Source organism: Macrotis lagotis, chromosome 2 (assembly GCF_037893015.1).
Source record: "Macrotis lagotis isolate mMagLag1 chromosome 2, bilby.v1.9.chrom.fasta, whole genome shotgun sequence".
Taxonomy (NCBI): domain Eukaryota; kingdom Metazoa; phylum Chordata; class Mammalia; order Peramelemorphia; family Peramelidae; genus Macrotis; species Macrotis lagotis.
This window is the reverse complement of record NC_133659.1, coordinates 200,215,815-200,238,410: the sequence shown is the minus strand read 5'-3', so window position 1 is coordinate 200,238,410 and position 22,596 is coordinate 200,215,815. Positions and strand designations below refer to the sequence as shown.

Below are 22,596 nucleotides of genomic sequence, written 5' to 3'. Positions count from 1 at the left end.
ATTGATAATGGCCTCAAAAGCCTCACTGCAATGCCCAAAACAACAACTAGAGAACCCTCAGAGCCCTATGCCAGTGAAATCATAGGTACTATTCCTCTGTTATGATTACCAATTGATAAATTGGTAAATTAGTGCACTGTTGAAATCACAACCCATTATACATTAAGTGTATAATTAATATGAATATATGTGTATATTTAAAATAAATGATGACAATAGCCCTGCCTCCAAGAACCTTACCCTGTTCTCCTCTACCAATCTGCCTTCAATAATCTGCCCTCTTTTATCCTCCTACACATACACAAACAAAAGAGAGGATGCTCTGGTACCAGGGGTTTGCAGCAAACATCTCTTACTGGATTGAGAGAACCAACTCTTAAATTTTCTGCATGAAGATTTACACTCTGTAAATATGCAGACAGTATAAATCAGGCCTTATTTTGTGGTTTATTTGATTATGTAGACAAGATAGTGATGGAGAAAATGTTAATAATGAAGATTAAACTTAAAAATATAGGGAGTGTATTTTTCCCCTTAGAGAGCTGGTAATTAAACATTACCAGCACATTCTTGTCTGGCAAACTCCAAAGACCCCAAAGGCACTTTCCCCAATGCACCTTAGTTCTTGCCCACTAAAAGTCCTTCTGGATATCCCTTTTTTATGTTGATCCCATTTGCTCTTCTAGGTTGTTTGTAGGAGAGGGGCGAGCCAATGAAGAGCTGGTTTCATTACATTTAGGGACTGAATTCCTAGATTGGTCTCACTCACCATTGATGTACGTTTGCTCGTGGATCTCCGTGATGCTCAGCAAGTCGGCTCCCTGCTGCTCACAGCTGGCCCAGGCCTCCCTCCAGGACAATGTAGATTGGAAGTTGAACTGGTAGCAACTGTTTGTCAGCTGATCCTTATCCCAAAAAGTCTCACAGTCATTACCTGGAATAGCAGTAGGGAAGAAGGGAATGGAGGGAGCCCTAAGTAGATACAGCCTAGTGACCAACCCCACAAGTGACCACACTATGAGAACCCCTGGTGGCTACAGACTAACTCATAACTTCCAGAAGTTCTGAACATTTTTTTCATGGTGATAAATATTGATTGCCATATTCCATTCAATACAATTAGTTTCCTTTGTAAACCTATATAGTTTACTTCATACATTAAAAACAAAATTCCTCTGAGAATGCTCCATAGGTTTTTGCCAGAGTGTCAAAGGGGTCCATGGTCTCCCCCCCCCAAAAAAGACCAAGAATCCCTGTTATATTCCTTCTCCAAAGTCAAAAAGCCCTGCCCAGATAGGTGGTGAAGATGAAAACTGGCAAGATAGAGTGTCACATCTCACACAAGCTCCTGAAATTCTACCAGGAAAATTTTTCTCCATTACTAATTTCCTGGACCCCCCACATTTTTTCTATACCCCACCCTCAACATATTCTTAGATTCCTTCTAACCTTTCCAGTCCTCATTTGCAAACTGTTCAATCAGTACCCACAGTTGTACCCCCACTTCCTTGTGCCTTTCCCTGAGGATACAGGTGAGGATGGTTGAGGCAAAACTCACTCTTAATGGGACAGAAGCCCCATCGCTCATCCTTGCCATAATCCTGGGTGGTGGCACACCAAAGATGCCCATCTTCTCGGCCAGTACTGGTGCATCCATGGAACCACTGATTGTCATATTTGAAGGGGATGGTGCAGGGTTTCCCATGAGAGTTTCCTTGTATTGTGTAGATCTCTGTAGAGGGAGTTGAGAGCATCAAAATAATTTCCTATTAGTCAAGTGCAGTAGGAGTGTCAGTAACCAATCCACTACCCCCAGCTCTCTATCACATACAAGTAAGAACTCTGGATAGCAAAGGAATGGTGGGAAAGTAGAGAGTGGGAGGGAGAAGAAAGATCTGTTTTTCCCAGTCTTTTCTCCTCTCCTTCCAAGTCCTAGAAACAAAATGGATCTGACCCTGTTTTCCCCAAAGAGCCTTCATATTTATGCTCCTCTACCTTTTCTACTTGTGGTTATGAAAAATTACAAATTTCTGAGTTTGTAAGGCCCAGCCTACCCTCCTCTTTCTTACTCATTCCATGAATCTAACCTAGGAATATTCAGAGACAAAGAATTCTCACCACCCAGAAGTTCAGTTCCCTCTAGGGGAGCTACAGGGACTCTCTTCCTATGCATGTATTATGTCAGTATATGGACATATATATATATATGTGTGTGTGTGTGTGTGTGTGTGTGTGTGTGTGTGTGTGTGTGTGTATGTCTGTGTTTACATGCACATGCACACACACACAACACCAGGTGTGGATATCAGGAGAGGTCAAGATGAGAGATGATTGACAGAGAATTCCTCTGAAGACTTGCTGTCCAGAGGAGACTTGTCCAATTTTCTCTTGCCAGCCTTCCCCCTCCAACTTTTTCAGTCAGGGCACTTATTTCAGAACCTGGTGGGCCTTCCAAAAAAAGGAGTGAGGAGGAGAAGGATAGCCTAGTGGGAAGTGCTGGTGCTCAGGAGCCCCACCAACTCAATGTGTTTCCTAACAATCCTGGGCCTCCATTTTTTCATCTGTAAAATGGAGATGGAATTTGTTTTATTTAACCTCAGAGGAAAGATTAAAATGAGATGGACAATCAAACACTTTGGAAAAGTAGCATAATATAGAAGGAAGAATACTGGAATTGGGATTAGTTCCCACTCGAGATACTCTCTATATGATACAGCACTCATTGCTTAACCTCTCTCTAAGTCTTGTTTCCCTCAACTGAAAAATGGAAATAACAACAGTACCCTGGAGAAAGAAGGGTTGGAGTTCCCTCATTTGTGAGTTTCTGAGCAAGTCATTTAACACAGTTTGCCTCAGTTTCCTTATCTGTAAACTGAGCCAGAGAAGGAAATAGTAAACTACTCCAGTGTCTTTGCTAAGAAAATCCCAATTAGATCATGAAGAGTCAGACATGACTGAAATGACTCAACAACAACACAGAATTGTTGTGATGATTGATTGAGATAATGTGAAAAAAAGTTTTATCAACCTTAGAGTGCTACATAAATATGAATTATTATTACCTGGGAAATAGTTATAAAATGATACTTGGGGAAAATTTTATTAGAAGAGTGAAATGGTGGGAAACAGGAAGGACCTTTCCCCAAAGCCCATAGCAGCTGAGGAATCATCCCACTCAAAGAGCTTTTCATGTTGGTTCCCTTTTGGCCAACTCTAACCCTGGAGTCCTACTCTCACCTCTCCCCCCACTATCCTTCCCTGGTCCCCTCACCATAATAGGGTACAGAGCATAGATCCTCATCACTTCCGTAGATTCGCCATTGGCTGCCCCTTGTATGGTCTCCACGATCAGAGAGGACAGTCTTTGAGGTATTCCCTGTCTGCCCCCCCAAATACAAAGACAGTTGGTCCCCCAGTGTCCGGCAGGACCAGCGCAGGCTCAGGGCCTCTCGGTCACACTCATGGGTGCCCAGGGATGGAGTTGTGGTTGTATTAGCACCAGGCCAGGCTGTGCCCAAGCCCAGGCACTGCATGGTGCCCAGGTTGAAGAGCCGGTTACGGGAGACCCACTTCCATTGCTGGGCAGATAAGCTGGTGTTGCAGACTGGTGTGACTTTAACCTGTCCTTCTTGGGCCTCCAGGCAACCTTGTAGCCCATGAGTGAAGATCAGGAAGACATTGGGCTCTGGAAAAGAAAGCAGGTAATGAAGCATTAAAAACATCTCTCTTATTCTTTGATACCTATTGACATCATTCTATGACTTCTTGCATCCCCACCAGCATAATTCTATGATTTTATCTCTAGTCTATAGACTAATCTCTTAGTTGACCCTCCTTGTCTGTCTGTCTGCCTGTCTGTCTCTCTCTGTCTTTGTCTCTCTTTCTCTGTCTATAGCTCTCTATCTGCCTCTCTGTCTCTGTTTCTCTTTCTCAGTGTCTGTCTCTGTCTTCTTCCTCTGTTTCTACTGTCACTCTCACTCTTTCCCCCTTCTCTACTCCATCTTACACATTGTCAAGACACATTCATAAGCATTGCTCTCATCAGAACATTCCCAGTTCCGAATCTTAGGATGATGCATTGAAAGAGAATTAAATTGAAAGTAAGAAGGCTTAGGTTAAAATAGTGGTTGTGCATACATATACAAAACACTGTGACATTGGGGAAGTCATGTATTCTCCTTATCTATAGATGAAAGGGTTTAACAAATTGTGGCCCTTGCATAAAATGGATTATTATTGTACCCTAAGAAATGAAGAACATGAAAAATTCAGAGGCATGAGAAGACTTGTATGAAGTGATACTGAATGAAGAAACAATCATAAATGACTTTAGTAATACAAATGAAAACAACTAATAAGGCATCTGCACTCAAATGCAAGAGCAGAAAAGATTTGATAAAGAATATATAATATATGATAAAGTTTAAAAAAATAGAATTTCAAAAATGAACTGGGAGGGAGGAGGGTGAGTTAGATGGGATGATCTCTAGATCTCTTTCAACTCCAGTGTTCTGTAATCACCTCACCCCTCTTGTGAGACTGGCACCAGTATGGAAGTCAGGGTCTTGGGAACTGAAACTCTACTATCTTTTTCTTCAATCCTCATACAGTACTCATTGAATAGGATCAAGCAGACAACTTAAGGGAGTGACTCCAGTAGCCAGACCTCATCCTGGCTGTGCTTTGTCCTTACTCTCATTCCTTCTCTTGTCTCATCCCACAAACCACAACTGAACTCGCCAGGGCTGCCCAAGGCCTCCTCCAGGGACTTAAATGTTTTGAAGTCAAAAGTTCCTTCAAGGTCAGTGACGGGTTAATGGAAAATGTCCCTCTGCAGGGGGGTAGGAAAAGGGCCTGAGACCAGAGAAAAGGAAAAATACCAGCTGCCTCTAAGGAGCCTTCCCAGAGATAAAACTGGACATTTTGATTGGGGTTCCAGGGAGGCCAGCACCAAAACCACTTCGACTCCCCAAAGGATATAGGACTCCAATCTAATTACCCCATGTGATAAAATAAAAATGAGGGTTTCAATTAAAAAAAAAAAATTGACTTCTAATTAAGATAGCAACGTGAAAGGTCATAGGGAAGCCCTACTGCCCACATAAATTCCAGAAAATATCTGAAAAGGATTTTTAAAAGCATATAAAATGAGTTTATTGGACGAGCATGCAAATAATGAGGGTAAAATGAATGGAGCAGGAAATCTAATGACTCTCACTCTTATCTAAATCAGATAAAGGAAGACTGTACATGGGTACACTCAAACACATACACACACACAATCAGGTAAATTCTTTCTCTTTTTTTCATCTTCTTTTGAAGCGGGATTCAAGAGCAAGTGCAGAAAAGATATAAGATAGAGGATATATAATATATGATAAAGGAAAATGTGTAATTTATAATTATAATAATGATGCTAAATGGGATAAATTTATCCATAAAATATGTATTAGCAGATGGATTAGAAAAAAAGAACCCAATAATATTCTATTTACAAGAAACACTTTTGAAACATAAAGATTCACATAGAGTTAAACTGAGGCCTAGAGCAGAATTTATGCAATAGCTAATTTTCAAAAAGCAAGAGATAAGAATCATTACTCAAAACGAGGTAGAAATATATAAATATTTAAATAAAAGATTTAGCTATATTATACTAAAAAGGTATAAGTAATGAAATAATAAAAATATTTGGGGCAGCTAGGTGGCATAGTGGATAAAGCACCAGCCCTGGAGTCAGGAGTACCTGGGTTCAAATCTGGTTTCAGACACTTAATAATTACCTAGCTGTGTGGCCTTGGGCAAACCACTTAACCCCATTTGCCTTACAAACAAAAGCAACCAAAAAATAATAATAATAAAAATATTTAATGCAAATGTGATAAATATAATAATATCTAAGTACTTGGAATTTTTTTAATTATAAAAAGAAATAAAAAGCAAAACCATAGTTGTTAGGGAACTTAATGTTTCCCTTTCAGACCCAGACAAATCTAAAAAGATTATATAAATTAGAAAAATGTTAAGGAACTGTATAGAACCATTTAAAAGAGAGAATGGATAACAGATAACTCCTGAATAATAAAAGAAAGGCATATATGTATGTATATATATATATATATATATTTCTCAGCCATGTGACACTTTTACAAAAATTGATTATGTCCCAAGTCAAAAACTCCTTATAAACAATATAAAAAAGGAATACATAAAAGTAGTGCACTGACCACAGTGCAAAAAAATAAGTTATACTTAATAAAGAACATTTGAAGAAAGGTTTCAAACTTAAACAGAGACAATAATTTAATCCTAAAGAATTGGTTAATCATAGAATAAATCACACAAAAATAACTATAATTTCCTCAAGAAAAACAATGAGACAATATATCAGAATTTTTGGGTTTAACCAGAGTAATCTTTAGGAAAAATTATATATATATATATATATATATATATATATATATATATATATATGCAGTTTCATAAATAGAAGGGAGAAAAAAATGAATCAATGAAATTGATTAGAAAAACAAATCAAAAAACCCAAATACAAAAATAGATGCTTTGAAATAAAAGGAGAGATAAACAAAGTTTAAGCAAAAAAAGCATTGATTTATAAATAAAACCAGAAGATGAGGATTTTTGAAGAAAAAACTAATAAAATAGACAAACCATTAGCTAATATGAACAAATAAAAAGAGTCGAAGGTAAACTGCCAATATTAAACATGACCAGAAATACAACACTATTTGGAGCCTCTTTGCTAAATACTTTTTTTATATTTTTGCAGTAATTATAAACTTTCTTGAATATTACAAACAAATTATGTTAGGAAGATATCAAGAAATAAATTCTATTTATTCCTTTATAAAAAATTCAAAATGTCTGGGAATCTAGCTAGCAAGTCACATTCAGAAATAACATAAGCTATTGAACTATCAGATACTTATTATAGAAATATAGTTTTAAATAATTACAGGTTTTAATTGTTATGCTGATGTAATAAAAATTAAAACTCTACCTAAATTAACATATATTCAGTTATACCAATCTCCTCCCCGCTGTCATGGTTCTTTTCAAGAATGAAGAATCAAAACAACAAACCACCAGAGAGTCCTCTTTGTTGAACCAGAAAAAAAAATTGAACTGGAAACAAAAATTCCCTAGTCTCAAGGAAAATAATGAAAAAAAAAACTGGGAAAGAGGTTCTAGCAGTTCACAATTTCAACTATACTAAAAAGCAGCAATCATCATAAATCTTTAGTACTAGTTAAAAAATAGAAATGTTGATCGATGAAACAGACTAGGGACACTAGACCCAGAAGCAATAGCATAGTATTAAATAAATCCAAGATCTCTAACAGCTGGAAAAATTGGAAAGCAGGCTAGAAGAAATGAAGTTTGGTCCAATATCTCACACCATATGCTACAATAAACTCCAAAAAAGATACCTGACCTAGATATATATGGAATTCTTGTTCCATAGGTAATAAACTCAATCTTTTCCTCTCCCATTCTTTCCATCTTTTAGCAATCATTGAAATCTGGTTTCTCCCTGATGTCATAGACTCCTTGGCTACTCTTTCCTATCTGCTGCATCCTTCACTCATTCCCCCGAGCTCATTATTGAGGAAAGGGAGTTGGAATACTCTTTGCTCCCCATTGCTACTTTCAGGCTCACTGCCCCCCACCTCTATCACTCTGTAATTTCCCCTCCTTTTACATTATGAAATTCACATTTGTTGTTGTTGTTCAGTTGTTTCAGTCATGTACAACTCTTTGTGACCTGATTTGGAGTTTTCTTGACAAAGATACTGGAGTGATTTGCTATTTCCTTCTCCAGTTCATTTTACAGGTGAAGAAATTAAGGCAAACAGGGTTGAGTGACTTGCCCAGGGTCACACAACTACTAAGTGTCTAAAGTCAGATTTGAACTCCGAAGAATGAATCTTTCAGACTTAAGGCTCTGCCCTATTCTCTGTGCCACCTAGTTGTCCTGAAATTCATATCTACAATCCAATCAAAATCTGGTAGCTGTTTTCTCTAGATTACTCCCCTTGCTTTTTCTTTTTCTTTTTAAATTTTATTTATTTAAGGCAATGGGGTTATGTCCCCTTCCTTTCTCAATGAGTTTGATTCTAGGCTCCCAGCTTTTCCTCTTTTTCCCAACTCCTGACCTAATATTAGGGGACTTCAACATATGTATTGACTCTTCCTAAAAGATTTTAATCATTCAGTTCCTCAACCTACTTAACTTTCCATGGCTTATTATTCCTCAACTTCACCTCAGTCATACACAAAGAGGATCATAACTTTGATGTTGCACAAATGCAGCAATTCCATGTTCAAGAAGGTCAAAAAATATTTCTTATCTAATCATAATCTATTGATTCTCCACCTCTCCTTCTACCTTCCCTTACCAAATGCCACTATTCATCTATAGCAGGGGTGGGGAACCTCTGACCCATATGATCTAGGAAATCATTTGGGCAAGGTAGCCACAGGTGGAACTCAATAATTCAATAAATCTAGGAGGTTTTTTAAGGGATGAATTAATTAAATGTTTGACCAAATATAGCTGACTAATTTTTAAGTTGATAATTTTTTATGGCCTATGCATGATGTTAAAAATTTCCAAATGGTTCTTGGCAGGGGAAAAAAAGGTTCCCTACCTGATCACAACCTCAAATCAATCCCTTAATTCTTCAATTCTCTCCCAGACTTTCTTCCAGGTACCAGCCACTCTCCTCTTTTCCCTCTCTCCACACCTTGGTGAACCAGTTCAACTCTATTCTTGAGTCCCTTGCCCCTTTAATCATAACACCAATTGCACCCATCAAGACTCAACCTTGGATCACTCCCACCATTTGCTGCCTTTGTTCCTATACAGAAGCCAAAAAACAAAGGAGGAGAAAATTATGCAATTGTTCTGACCAGGTCCACTACAAATTTGTTAAACAATTTTAGTATTTTGTTTACTCTTAAACAATAATATTTTATTAATGTATAAAAAACATTGCACAAAATGAGAATAAATAAATAAATATTAAATTTTGAAAAAAAGAAAAAAAAAAAAAAAACCTAAGTTCTTTCCAAACAGGGAGTGTTTCATTTATGTACTTGCATCCCCAAGGTCTAGTCCAGTTAGTCTGGTATACAATAGCATTTAATAAGTCCTTCTAGATTGACTCCAAGATTACTCAAGGTCATCATTTGCAAACAGTGTCTGGCACACATTAGATATTTAATAAATATTTGTCAACTGACTCCCTGACATCAATTACTATACAGTAAGTGGGAATGTAGGAATGTCTGGCACTCTACTAAATGGCCCCTGATTACAGTCTTCTTGTGTTTTTGGTCTGCTGTTTATAGACATTTTTGTCTCTTGCCTCCTGGTTAACTATCACTTCTGCTGTCACTATGTCTTCTGAAGATGCAGAAATGGGGCTGAAGGGGTGGCAAGGATATTCACTTATATATACACAGTTGTTTTGGGGAAAGAAGGCCAGTGTTCTGTGGAGAAAATGTCTGCATTTTGTGGCAGCTATCTGTGGCTCAGAGGCCTTTGTCATATGACTCCAGATTTCTGGTTCTGTTCCAGATGATTGAGTTTGCTGGAAGTCAAACTTCTGAATAAGAGGAATATTAAGTGTATTATAAATATAATTGATAAAGGAATAAAGAATTTTCAAGTGAAAACATCTAAGAAAGTTTTTCACGGAAGGGGAATTTTGCACTGTCTTGAAGAAGTAAGAGGCAAGGATAAGCAAAGAGAAAAGTTGGTGCAGTGAGGAGGCAACACGTAAAGGAAAGTAAGTAGAGCTATTTATTGAAGGAAAGAGGGGCCATGTTCAAAAATCATTAAAGACAAGGCTGGAAATTTGGAGGTTGAGGAAACAATTGATGGAAAGCCTTAGATTTGAGTCTCTGATTTGATCTGGGAGGGGAAGAGTGAGTCCTTGAGGAGCTAAGTCTCTTGGGGCATGCAGATGTGAGGGGTCATTCTGGGGAGAGGTGGCTGGCCCACCAGCTGGGACAAAAGCCAAGGAGAACAGCTGCTTTCAATGAGACAATCTTATCCCCAGGCCAACTCTTGAAAATGGCTCTGAATCAGCAGAATCAACCCAGCCAGGCCTGACCCGTTGAAACACGCCAATTCTCAATGAGGCACTCTTGGGGAATGGCACTCCTTCACTTTCAGACAACCCTACCCCTTGAGAGAACTTATTCTTAATAATCAATGATTTGTGGAGATCCAGATTGCCTCCTTTTTCTAAAGTCCTCATTTTAAAAACTCAGTCTCTGAAGGTGGAACTAACTTTCTCTTCTATCAGATTCTACCCATTCTTATAAGGAATCTCCAATCTAAATTGAATTAAACTCAAGATTGGGTGAAAGTAGATCTCCCTTGTACAGATTATCTAAGCCTAGGGGTGATCTGGGTATAAGAATAGTCTCTCTGTCCAAGGGTGACATGAAGTCATTCTCAGTCCTTTACTGGAGTAAGCTCACTTTTATTTTTAAAGTCCAATTCTTATTAATTGTCAGTCTATCAGAATTGATTGCCATCTACTGTTATTATCCAAGAGCATATAAACCCCAAGAATCAGTCATGCTTCTTTGATTATTAAAAGGACATTGAGCCTTTTTTGTTAACCATTTGCTGACCTTGGTTAATAAAATTACTATTTACCCAACAATTTTCTCTTGAAATTATTTCTACTTGCCACACCAATCAATTTATCGCTAGATCACTGGATAGATAGATGATAGATAGATATAGATAATACATAGATATAACAAAACAAATTCCTAGAATTAAAGTTTCTTTACTAACTGCTCCACCTTCCAACCCTGATCTTTCCTACTTCATCTCTAATCACTTCTCACTATGGTCCCTTTATTCTATGTCACCCACCATGCTTACTGGCCCTCAAGATCGGTCAGTTCTTGCCATCTCTGTACTACCCAACAACTTGCTGAACACCTACCTCCCAGACAGACCTATGCTGAATGGGCTACAAAGTATAGTACATAATCCCTTCCCACAATTCTTTATTCATTTAATTCACTTTCAGACATTGTAAATATTAGTCAGAATACCTCCTGCGTAGAAGGCATTTTCACCTTTACCCTTACTCTTCATTGAACTCTGCCCATCATTTGCATCACAAGTTATCTCAGAGGTTTATAGAATTTAGAGATAAAAGAGACCTCAGAAATTATTTCTTCCAATCTCTCATTTTACAAATGAGGATAGAGGGAAGCTGGGGGGGGACGTGTTGCACTATAAAGAGAACTGGAGCTGAACCTGGAGGTAGGAAGATTCATCTTTCTGAGTTTAAATCTGGTCTCAGACACTTACTGGCAGTGTGAGCCTGGGCAAGTCACTTAACGTTTTTTGCCTCAGTTTCCTCATCTGTAAAATGAGCTGGAGAAGGAAATGACAAATCACTCCTTATCTTTGCCAAAAAAAAACCCAAATGGGGTCAAAAGAGTCACACATGACTGAAATGACTTCACAACAACAAAACAGGCTAAGAAGAAATAGATGAGCCAATTGTCCCACGGTCACACAGCAAATTGGGGGGCTAGGATTTAATCTAGATCCTCAGACTACAGTACCAATGCTCTTGCTACTATACCTCCAATAGGTCTGTGTTAATTAGTAATAAACATTTTATGGTGTTTTACATATATTATCTCATTTGAGCCTCATAACAACACTTGAGACAGGTGCTATTAGTATTCCAGTTTTACAGATATGAAAAGTGAGTCTGAGAGAGGTTAAGTGACTTATCCAGTGTAACACAGCGAATATCTGAGGCAGAATTTGAACTTTGATCGTTCTGATTCTAAATTCAGCACACAATACTCACAATACTTCTTAATAGGTTCCATTCTTTGCTTTTATTATGCCATTTCCCTTTAGCACTTGATGTATATTCTTTATAATAAAAAATTTGTCCAGATATGTATATTATCTTGTTCCTCTTCATATATATTACATAGTAACTGTAAAGTGTCCAAGGCAATGAATTAAGACTATAAGTTATGGATGAGTTGAAAATCTACTTTGGACCTGCCACCATTGGAAGGTCCCTATATAAATGAAATTATAGGTCAGTACCGAAAACAAATACAAGAACAAAACTGGAAAGGTATGGTTCTATAAAAGAAAGAATAGGCCTCTCTCTCTCTCTCTCCCACCATGAAGGAGGTGTCCATTTTGTTAAAATATCTTAATAAAAGAAAGAACACCAATTTTAGAGTTAATAGACCTTGATTTGAGTCTCTACTCTGTCACTTACTAATTGGATAATCTTTGGCAAAGGACTTCACATCTCCACAACTCAATTTTCTCAACTACATAATGGTAAGTTCCTTGATTCTATTCTCCCCATTGTCTAGTTGGAAATTGATTTTTTGTTTTGGTTTTTTATTGTAAAATTTTTGTGGAGACATTTTATGCAACTTATCACATAAAGAAGACAAAGTTGGGGTGGCTAGGTGGCACAGTGGATAGAGCACCGGCCCTGGAGTCTGGAGTACCTGAGTTCAAATCTGGCCTCAGATACTTAATAATTACCTAGCTGTGTGGCCTTGGGCAAGCCATTTAAGCCCATTTGTTTTACAAAAATCGAGAGAGAGAGAGAGAGAGAGAGAGAGAGAGAGAGAGAGAGAGAGAGAGAGAAGAAGAAGAAGAAGAAGAAGAAGAAGAAGAAGAAGAAGAAGAAGAAGAAGAAGAAGAAGAAGACGACAACAAAGTCACAGGCAAAGGGGCTAATGTTCTAAGATTTAATAAACAATACAACTCTCCCCTTTCCCCTATCCTGTATCTTATATAATTTCATAAGCTTCATTCAATGCTGAGATATAACTAGGAATTCTAACATTTGGGGTAGAAGAGTAGTTCACTTATGGTGCAAGAAGGCTACAGAATCCCATCTAAGGGGGGCACATAACCACATTGCTGCTGATTCTACATGTCCCCTATGAAAGGTGAGGTGCAAATGTAATCTTAGGATGGTATAGTTGTGCTGGGAGAGTAGCCTATGACCCAGAGAGTCTGATCTATGCCCCCCGCAACAAGGTTGATGGCCTCTGATGGTCAATTATTTAATTTCAGGGAAGAAAGAGAGGAGGAGGCAGCATGTGGAAGCATGTGAAAATGTGATGGTCAGGGGATCCAAAGAGACCAGGTCCAGGGACCATGTAAGGAAGAAGGCACATTACACACTCACAACACCTGAAAATGTGTGTGTAGGGGAAGGGAATGAGCCATTTGGAAAGGAAACATGACTGTCCTCCCAAGATGTTAGTACCCTGAGGCAAATCCCCTCAATCCCTAAATCCTTACTATAACAAAATATTCACAATAGCACTTTTATGTAGTAGCAAAGAAATGGAAACAAAATAGATTAGACAATAGTTGAACAAAATGTGGTAAATGAATGTAATACAATAATCCTGTGCTATAAGAAATGATGAAGAATTCAGATAAGGATGGGATGGTTTACGTAAACTGGTGTAAACAGAACTACAACAATTTAATATTAAAAACAAACTCCCTCAATGGGTAAATATATAATGTGCATAAATATAATGATCAAGAAGAGATGAAAGCAAGAAAATTCCCTTCTCTCTCTTTTTTATTATCCCTATCCCCTTTTTATTATCCCTATTATCCCTAGACAGCTAGGATGCACAGTGAATAAGATTGCTGTACTTGGAGTAAAAAAGACTTGAATTCAAATCCAGCCTCAGACATTTGTTTGTCTCTGAGTTTCCACAGCTGTAAAATAGTGATAATACCTACCTTACAGAGTTGTTGCAAAGATCAAATGAGCTAATATTTGTAAAACCCTTAACCTAGTACCTAGCATACAGAAAATACTGTGTGATATTTATTATTATCATGGTAAGGAATTATGGTCTTGACATTTACTATCACCTGTGTGATCTTGGGCAAATCACAACATATCTCCGGAGGTCCCTCCAGATCTAAATCTGTGATATTAAAATAAATATTTTGCATTGACATGTTTTGTTCATCTCTGGATCTTGCTTCCTTCCTTGATCCTTTCTTATTTTCCTCTCTCATTTTAAATCAGTCTTACTCCCTATCCCCTTACACAATGAGAACCACATTTTCCTTGTTGCTGTTTGTACTTTCATGGGAAATCCTGCCACTCCTCTGTCTCTCTATGCTCGACTGCTCCAAGCATAGCCAGGACTGACCTCTTTTCTCTTCCTTTACAGAAGTTTTGCCTTCCTACCCACTCTATTGGATTCTATCACTGTTACAAATCCTAAATAGAGGAGAAATTAGGATGGAAAGTATGTAACTTGTCTGAGACACATAGTGTACCTCTTTAGAAGGTGAACATTCTGACCCAAAGATTCTCCCATCCCCACCCCAGTGGTAGGACAATGTATCAGTGCCAACACTAAAACCAGGTTCAGGAAGGGTAGCCCAATCAGAATGTCTGGCCCCTTAACCAACCAAGGTCAATACTGAATTTGGTTCCCTTGAAGGTCTGAAAATCTGTTTTTGGCTTTTTTTTTCAAGCTCTTAAAGCACCAAATGTTCACTTTCCCCATCCCAACACAGTCAGGAAGGTGGAAGCCAAAATAAATATTGGTGATGTCTGCTTCATTCCCTGGGAAGGGTACTTTAAGACTGAATGGCTTTCAGGTTGGTGACCAGGAAACCAGACATGGTGTTTCTTTGCCTAATATAGTAGGAACATGTCAATATGTATTCCTCTAATTAGGAACTCATAATTCTGACATGAGCTAGGCCTTAGACCTCTGAACAATGAAAAGCAGGCTGACTAGGATAGTTGAGAATAGGTGTTGAAGGCTTTCCTTTGTGTTGCTAAGCCTTGGAGGGAACTTTGAGGTCATCTAGCCCAATTCCTTCAAATGATAGATAAGGAAACTGAGACCTAGAGAGAGGAAGCAACTTTGCCAAGATCACTCTGGTGCTTTTTTGACAGAGATGAGAGAACTAGAACTCTTGACTTTATAATAGTTAAATTCAGAACTCAGTCTTAAGAAGGAAGGAAAGAAATAAGTCTTTATTAAGCACCTTCTGTATATAGGCACTATGCCAGATATTGGTGCTAAGCCTACTCTTGGGAATCCTCCAACACTAGAGGGGTACCAGTATACCTTGCCCACACTCTTTACAGATCCATGGTTTTGGAGGCAAAAATCTATAAAAGCTGATTCGATAATAAAGACAGAAGAGAAGAAAGGGTCACATATCATTTTGAGATTTCAAAGTGTGAGACTGGTTCCATAGAGATGTAGACAAGCATGTTTAGGAAAAAAGATAATAAACTCAATTTTGGACATAAGTTTGAAGAGACTATCTAAGGGAAGTTGGAGATTCTATTGGAAAAAAATTCTTTACTTATACTCCAAATCTGCTTTCTCCTTTCCCATTTGTTGCATTGCACTATATTCTATGTGTCAGGTGATGCAATACAAAGAGCACTGTGAGTTCAAATCCAGCCTCAGATATTTACTAGTTGTGTGACCTTGGGCAAGTCATCTAGCCCTATTTGCCTCAGTTTCCTCATCTGTAAAATGATCTGGAGAAGGAAATGGCAAGCCAGTTCAGAATCTTTGCCAAGAAAACCCAGAGGAATCACAGAGAATTCGACACAACTGAACACAACAACAAATATTTTATACATTAACCTTTATCTAACCTTATATTTTAGAAATGTTTTTCTTTATTAAAAATTAGAAGGATCTGTTTAACCTGTTTTATGTTGAAGGAAAAGAAACCCAATGTTAGTCATAAACTTGCAAAACTTGAAGAACTGGTTTTTATAAGCTACCCAAGGCCACTGACTATCTCTTCCTTGGGCTCCTAATAAACTTTTTGCCAAGAGATAGTTCTCTTCTATGGACAGGAATAACTGTCTCCCCAAACTGTTCCTTGTTCTGGCAGTCATGTATAGGCTATTATACATCCTTGCCTTACCTGAATAAGAGTTACATAATCTCATTCCTAATTCCTCTTCTCCTCCCCAGTTTCCTAGAACAGTGCACCCTGATTTGAGTTTCAAATGTGACTTTTAAGATTCTCCCCTTGTGTAGTTTATGACTAAGGAAGAGTTAGAGAACATCACCAAAAACCAATTAGATGATTTCGATTACATTAAATTAAAAGGCTTTTGTACAGATAAAAATCACTGTAACCAAGATCAAAAGAAATGTAGTAAATTGGGAAACAATCTTTACAACTAATGATTCTGACAAAGGACTCATTTCTAAAATATACAGAGGACTGAGTCATATTTTTAAGACAAAAAGCCATTCCCCAATTGACAAATGGTCAAAGGACATGCAAAGGTAATTTATAGATGAGGAGATCAAAGCAATCCATAGCCATATGGGAAAAATGCTCTAAATCATTAATTATTAGAGAAATACAAATTAAAGCTTCTCTGAGGTACTACCTCACACCTCTCAGATTGGCCAATATGACCCGAAAGGATAATGATCATTGTTGGAAGGGTTGTGGGAAATCTGGGACACTATTACACTGCTGGTAGAGCTGTGAACTCATCCAACCCTTCTGGAGAGCTATTTGGAACTATGCCCAAAGGGCAACAAAAATGTGCATACCCTTTGACCCAGCAATACCATTACTGGGTCTATATCCTGAAGAGATGATGAAAAAGGGTAAAAACATCACTTGTACAAAAATTATTTATAGCAGCCCTGTTTGTGGTGGCAAAGAACTGAAAAATCAAGTAAATGTCCTTCAATTGGGGAATGGCTTAGCAAACTGTGGTATATGTATGTCATGGAACACTATTGTTCTATTAGAAACCAGAAGGGATGGGATTTCAGGGAATCCTGAAGGGATTTGCATGAACTGATGCTGAGTGAGATGAGCAGAACCAGAAAAACACTGTACACCCTAACAGCATCATGTGGACTCGCTCATTCCATCAGTGTAACAATCGGGAACAATTTGGGGCTGTTTGCAAAGGAGAGTGCCATCTGTATCCAGATAAGGAGCTGTGGAGTTTGAACAAAGTTCAAGGATTATTCCCTTTAATTTAGAAAAAAAACAGATATTTTATTGTCTGATCTTGTTACCTCTTAGACTTCTTGTCTCTTCTTTACGTATATGATTTCTCTCTCATCACACCCAATTTGGATCAAGGTACAACATGGAAACAAAGTAAAGACTGACAGATTGCTTTCCATGGGGGGGGGAGTAAAATGGGGGAAAATTTGTAAAACTCAAATAATATCTTTAATAAAAATAAATTTAAAAAAAAAGATTCTCCCCTTGCCTTTCACTGAACCTCACTAATGTCTATTTATTTTTACAGACTCTAATATAATTCTCTTCTGCCTGTAAATTAAATCACTATGTCACTATAGTCAATGACATTATGGAATTCATTATTCTGAAAAGAGAGTTGATTCCCTCAGCTAGATGATTGTAAGAAATAAACTATGAACAACTTGACTGCTAACTAGAGTTTGGTCTTGTTTGAAGAACAAAAAAAAAAAGAAGATACAGGAATAGATTCAGAGGAGAAATAAGGATATTTAGGAATTATCTTCATTATAGTCAAATAGAGATATTATTTAAGAAATAATACTAAGTTCCCCTAGGCACCAGAAGCAAACCCAGAGCTCCCCATCTTCTGCTCCTGCCCTTAGCTCATCATCCAGAGGTACCTTTGAAGCTATCACTTTCTGCTCCTGCCTTGCCCCAACTAGACAACCCATTTCCAAGAACCAGAAATGACAATAGAAATACCTAATCTTTTCCTGTTTTCCCCAAGCCCCAAATCAAGCCATAAGAACCATCAGTAATTTGCTCAAGGCACTGTGATTTCCTATATTTTACTATTGTCCTCCCCACACACAAAACCTATCCTGCCACCACTCAGCCTGGAGAAGTCAGTAAACCATGATTCAGCCAGCAACCCAGACCTTTGCTTTAAAATTCATTGTGAACAAGTCAATTCATCTTTCATTCCCACTTTGTACAGATCCCCAACTCTCTCCCACAAACACAATAGTAAAAGAAAACTAAATAATAGCAAAAGTAAAATTTCCAATAGTCTAGAACTGCACAAAAAGTGAACAAAATATCTAAAGGTTAGGAAAGGATTCCTACTAGGGAAGCCAGTGAAGTTCCAAAAAAACAGATCTAAACCCTAGAAAAGGAATCATACCTGGGAAAATATTAGTAAATAGAAGAAAACAGCAAACATAAATGAAGAACTAATAAGAGAAATCAAAGAGAATCTAATCTAAGCTGAAAAGAGAACAAGTAGAACCTTAGAGAGAGGGAAAAAAATAGTTTGACTATGAAGGTAACAAGAATGGTGGAACAAAATGTAACAAGAGATTTTTTTAAATGAAATTAAAATTTAAATAAGAGCTTGGAATGAAAAATAATGGAAGGTAATTAACCCAGAAGAAAAAGTGGAAAAATCTTACCCAACAGAAAACAGCAATCAGAATTCATTGACAATATACTTTACTATAGGGGATGGGGTTATTTTTATTTTTTATTTATTTACACATTACTAAAATAGTATTGTTCTAAAAGTAAACATAATCCCTCCTCGCCCTGCCCAAAGACAGAGAAACCAGACAAAAAATAAAGTGAGAGAAAAAGAATTGTACTTCAGTCTATGTTCAGATAACATCAGTTCGGTTTTCTGGAATGGATCACATTTTATCATAAGTTATGGGATGGTTTTTAAGGAAGGAGGAGAAAATGTGTAAAAATACATGTAAAAAGTCAGAAATAGTTATTATATCCTTTATAGATCACAATGCAATAAAATAGGTTCAGTGACCACAAACAAAAGATACAGAAGCAAATGAAGACATAGCAATGAAATAAGTGGTTCAAAGAACAAATCATAGAAATGATTAATATGTAAAAGTAAATGATAATGATGAAACAACATGTCAAAATTCGGGGAGGAATATTTATGGATAGAGGAAAAGTTTATGACCAAATGATGAATATAAGATTATCACAAAATGAACGGTTTTGGTTACATAAAGTTATAAGATGAAAAAAACTAGACTGTCAACATATGGAAAAATATTTTAAATTACTAGAGAAATTCAAATTAAAGCAACTCTTAGATTCCACCCCACATCCATCAAATTGGGAAAACTGAAAAAAAAAGGTAGAAAATGATATCTATTGGAGAGACTATGGGAAAATATGAATAATGATGTAATTTGATGGAGCTATGAATTAGTTCAGCTAGTCAGAAAAACAATATGAGATTATGCCCCTGAAGTTACAGAACTGTGCTTATCCTTTGACTCAGTAATACCACTCCTGGATCTATACTCCAAAAAAGATCAAAGAAAAATGAAAAGGTCTTTTGTGTACAAAACTTTTAAAGTAGCATCTATTGTAGCAGCAAAGGAACTGGATAGTAAAAGGTCCCTATACTGAAGAATGGGTTAACAAATTATGATATGTCAATGTAACGGAATACTGTTATACTGTTAGAAATGACAAAATGAATGCTTTTAGAAATACCTAAGAAGACTTAGGTCAATTTTACAGAATTAAACAAACAGAAACTGGAGAATAATCTATACCAAAACATCAGCATTATAAACACAAACAATTTTTGAAAGACTTCAGAACTCTGAACAATAATAATGAATAACCATGATTCCAGGAAATTAATGATGAAGAATGCTGCCCAAGTCATGACAGAGATGTATATGTAGAATGGAAAACATTTTTTTTAATTTGTCCATTGTATGGATTTATTTTGCCTATGTTTACATGATACAAAATTTTTTTCCAGAGGTGAGAGAGGGAAAAAGGGTTGACAACTAAAAAATATTTATAAATTTTTTAAAAATATAATAAATTCAAAAGGAGAAAAAAAGTTAAAAAATTTCAAGGGAAGTAATTTTTAAAAGTAGGAAGAAAGAAGGAATTAGAGCATTAAACCTCAAAACATATTACAAAACAAAATTATTAAAGTTTCTTGGTATTGTTTTAAAATAGAAAAGTTGATCACTGAGATTAATTAGGTACATAAAACCTAGGAACCATGGAATAGCAGTAGTGTCTTAGTGTTACATAAAACCAAGGGCTCTATACTCCTGTGATAAAGATTCTCTAATTAGCAAAAACTGCTGAGAAATCTGAAAAGTAGTCTTAGAAAAATTAGGTTTATAGAGGTTTAATAAGCTACAAATAGTGATAGATCTAGATACTAAAAGTTATATCATAAATTAATTAGGATAGAGATAGCTTTCATAACTATAAATGAAGGGAAAATTCTTGCCCAATGAGGTTTAGAGCAGAAAGAAATAAAATTGATAATTTTGACACATAAAATTAAAGGTTTTTTTCCACAAACAAAAGTAATACAGCTTTAATTAAAAGCAAAAAATAACAAGGAGAAAATATTCAATACAAATTTCCCTGATAAAGGTCTGCTAACAAACATATATAGGGAACTGATACAAATAAATAAATATTAGCACCATTCCCAATAGATTAAGTGGTCACAGTATATAAATTGACAGTTGTCAAAAGAAGAAAGGTAAACTATCAGTAATAAAATTTTTAACATGCTCCAAATCATTAATAAAAAAGAAATTCAAATTAAAATAATTTTAAATAATTCATACCTATCAGATTGAAAAAAATGATAAAAAGGGAAAATAATAGTAGTAGGAGGGGCTATGAGAAGACAAGTACACTAAAATACTTTTGGTGAAGGTTTGAGGTTCAACAATTCTGGAAAATAATTTGTAACTACATCCCCAAATCTACTACACTAAACTGTGTATATACATATATAATCTTTGACACAGGGATACCAGTGATAGACTGATATCCCAAAAAGAGCAAAGCAAGAGGGAAAAGAACCATTTGAACAAAAATAAGTACCTGTCAATTGCAGAATAGCTTAACAAATTATATCATATATTAGCTTCATAAATGAAATAGAATATTATTATATTTGAGAAATGAAAGAATAGTTGCAGAGAAATTTGAGAGAATGCAGATGAATTTATGTAGAGTAAACTGAATAGAACTAGGGGAGAAAAGACTGCAAAACTGAAGGGAAAGCAACTATGAAAGACTTGAGAATTGTGATCCATAAATGACCACAACTTAAGAAGATTCTTTTGGCAGATAAGAGATGGACCTTAGGTGAATTAAATTGTACATCCTATTTCAAGGCAAACATATAGATTTGTCTAACTTGACAAACCTTAATTTGTTACAATGGAAAGCTTTCATTCATAATTATTTATGGAAGGGAGAGTGAAGGACTAATAGTAATACCAAAAAAAAAAAGTGGTAAAAAAAAGTTGATCAATGAAACCTTTAAAAATGCCTAGAAGTGAGCAGAAGGTCATTCAGAAGGAATACAGACAAGCAGTGTTCTACTTCCATGTCAAATTAAATATATGCTTCTCTAATAAAATTTCACAGAATTATATACAATCCTCTTTTCTGTTCATTGCATGAGGAAATGTTCATATTCGCTGATGTTTATCAAATTCATAATAATAAAAAAGTGAACTTTAAAAATTATAATCCAAACCAAAGCAATTCAAGGATTTGAACAAACACTTCTCTAAGGAAGTACAAACCATAAACAACCTTATAAAAGATTTCGCCAAACTACTCAAAATAAGAAATGCAGGTCAAAATATTCTGAAATTACATTTCAAACCCAGCAAATTGGCAAGGGTGACTAAAAAATGGGAAAAGTCAATAATAGTCTATAGAAAGTCAAACACCTTAATATTCTGTCAGTTCTTCCTGCTATCCTGGAATTATGCTTTAAAAAAAAAAGGAGGATGACTCAAATATATATATTCTTTGATCCAGAGATCCTACTGTTTGGCAGATAACCCAAGAAGATAAGAAAAATAGAAAGATTACAATTGTGTAGCAAAAATATTCAAAGCAGCACTTTTGTAGTAGGGTAAAAACTTAGAAATAAATAGATGTTCATCAATCGGGGGATGAATGAGCAGACAAATATAGCCATAGAATATTATAAACAGTAAGAAACAGTAAGAATTCAGAGAAGCACCAGAAGGCATGAATTGATGCAAACTGAAGAAAGCAGTATCATTACTACAACAATGTAAATTAAATGTACAAAAAGAAATTAAATTGAATACTATGTAATTAATTATAATGATCAAGTTTAGTCCTGAATAATTGGTCAGAAAATGCATTTTCCTTTCTTTGAAGAGATGAGGGGTTAGTTAGATATCCAATATTAATGATAAGGTCAGTTTTGACTAACTAACCAGTTAGTTAATTTCAGTAACCTGCTTTTTTCTTTCTTTTTTTTAGTATTTGTTACAAAGCATGGCTCTATGGGAAGGGAAAGATAGAGGGAAATAAATATTATGTAAAAACAAAAGATAAAAAATTAAAACAAACCCACAACTCCCATTGCAGACCAACTATCGAAACCACTTTCTTACTTAAATATATTTAAAAAGCATTTTTGTTGTTTCCCTTGATAGGGTATGTAAGCTCCTTGAGGGAAGATTGTTTTGTTTGTTTTTATA

The 22,596-nt window shown here is 36.2% G+C and overlaps 1 protein-coding gene across 2 annotated transcripts in view; it reads right to left on the bottom strand.

Moving 5' to 3' along the window:
• Window positions 1-22,596, bottom strand: part of MRC2 (mannose receptor C-type 2) — an 87,389-nt gene that overhangs the window by 37,309 nt on the left and 27,484 nt on the right. For both annotated transcript variants that reach the window (XM_074224423.1, XM_074224424.1), the window contains exons 2-4: window positions 3,272-3,685; window positions 1,559-1,732; window positions 770-934 (exon numbers count right to left, since the gene is read on the bottom strand). In XM_074224423.1, the coding sequence (XP_074080524.1) occupies window positions 770-934; window positions 1,559-1,732; window positions 3,272-3,685 (753 nt within the window). The remainder of the gene's footprint in view (window positions 1-769; window positions 935-1,558; window positions 1,733-3,271; window positions 3,686-22,596) is intronic.